This window comes from Cavia porcellus, unplaced genomic scaffold (assembly GCF_034190915.1).
Source record: "Cavia porcellus strain 051 isolate PalLab524CR breed Dunkin Hartley unplaced genomic scaffold, mCavPor4.1 scaffold_2, whole genome shotgun sequence".
Lineage (NCBI taxonomy): Eukaryota > Metazoa > Chordata > Mammalia > Rodentia > Caviidae > Cavia > Cavia porcellus.
This window is the reverse complement of record NW_026947485.1, coordinates 118053340-118055008: the sequence shown is the minus strand read 5'-3', so window position 1 is coordinate 118055008 and position 1669 is coordinate 118053340. Positions and strand designations below refer to the sequence as shown.

The 1669-nt window shown below is 52.1% G+C and overlaps 1 protein-coding gene across 1 annotated transcript; it reads right to left on the bottom strand.

The window, feature by feature from the left end:
* Nucleotides 1–378: 378 nt before the first annotated feature.
* On the bottom strand, nt 379–1332 carry LOC100731900 (olfactory receptor 2G6). The gene has a single exon (XM_003479481.3). It carries the CDS (start codon nt 1330–1332, stop codon nt 379–381), a length of 954 nt encoding a protein of 317 aa, XP_003479529.1.
* Between the last annotated feature and the right edge of the window lie 337 nt (nt 1333–1669).

Here is a 1669-nt window from a genome sequence, read left to right as displayed (position 1 = left end):
ATGTGTGTGTCACGTGCTGTGGGCAGTACGTCATAAAGCAATTCTGTTCAGTGTGAAGAAGGTGGTGTTTCAAGAAAGCCGGAGGGTGCAGGCCACATTAGCTGAGATTTTAGGGATCAGTAGCATTCACATGACACGAGGCAGCGAGGATGCATGCGTGAATGTGAGTGGCGTGGCTGAGGGGAGGCGAAGCGCTTTCTGCAGAGCGAGCATAGAATCCTGGGATGCAGGAGGCTGCTGCTTGCAGTTTAGCATGAGTAGTTTGGCTCTGTGTGGCTTCAGGTATCTTCATAGTCACTGTGGAATTGTGCACGAGAGGTGCACTCAGACCAGAGAGCTCCTGGACTGAGTCCGGCCATGGAAGGTGGGCCCCGTGGCTCAGGGTCTTCCTGGCCTCAAAGTGTTTCCCACAATCATGGCCCTCAAAGCTCCTCTGACGTCTTTGTTCCTCAGAGTATAGATAATGGGGTTTAAAAGTGGGGTGACTATAGTGTAAAACAGGGAGACGAACTTCCCCTGGTTTTTGGAGCTGCTCTTGGCTGGCTGCAGGTACATGAAGATGATGGTCCCGTAGAAAATGACGACCACCAGCAGGTGAGAGGAGCAGGTCCCGAAGGCCTTTTTGCGCCCTGCAGCTGATTTGATCCTCAGCACAGCTTGGGTTATAAAACCGTAGGTGACTAAGATGAAGGACACGGGGACAATCAGGAAGACCACACTGGCCACAAAAAGCTCCACCTCGTTGAGTGCAGTGTCCACACAGGCCAGCTTGATGAGCACAGGCACCTCACAGAAAATGTGGTTCAGCCTGCGGTGCCCGCAGAGGGGCAGCTGCAGTGTGAGGGAGCACTGGATGAGGGATGTCACCAGGCCACTGAGCCATGCCGTGCTGGCCAGGGACGCGCAGAGCCGTGGGTTCATGACGGCCATGTAGCGCAGCGGCAGGCAGATGGCAGCGTAGCGGTCATAAGCCATGACTGCCAGCAGGATGCACTCGGACGAGCCCAAGCCCATGGCCACGTAGAGCTGGGCCACGCAGCCACCGTAGCTCATAGTTTTGTCCTTCTTGTTCATGGTGACCAGGAGCTGTGGGGCAACGCTGGTGGCGAAGCAGATGTCCACGAAGGAGAGGTTGCTGAGAAAGAAGTACATGGGAGTGTGGAGCTTGGGGTCCAGGCAGGACACTAGGATGATGGCCATGTTCCCCAGCAGGTTCAGGAGGTAGAAGTGCAGAATGATGACAAAGAGGAGCCTCTCAAGCTGGGGCTGGTCCGAAAAGCCCAGGAGGAGGAAGCCCTTCTCCCAGCTGCTGTTGGTTTCCCTTTCCCCCATTTTCCTGGAGCTTTGGTGTCAAAAATGATTAACGTTCTGGGGAAAGACGGCGGTGAGGTCCGAACTGGTATCCCCAGTGTTTTCCTGTTTGATTATTTTCCCTTTGCACCCCTGGCCATGTTATAGAGGCCAGCACCTTGCTTGACATATGCCAAGCAGGAACCACTGTGTTCTGCTAATTTCCTCACATAAGATCTCAAGCAACAAAATAACTGTTTAAAAATTTATTTTATTTGTATACTTTCATTTTTCATCTGTTTTTGTACTTTGCCATTTTTAGAGGGATATATTTGCATGTTTAAAATGGTCTATTTATGCAGAAAAGCAAACGACCCAG

Bases quoted from the DNA above. Each gene is read 5' to 3' on its own strand.
- LOC100731900 (XM_003479481.3), bottom strand. From the start codon at position 1,332: ATGGGGGAAAGGGAAACCAACAGCAGCTGGGAGAAGGGCTTCCTCCTC.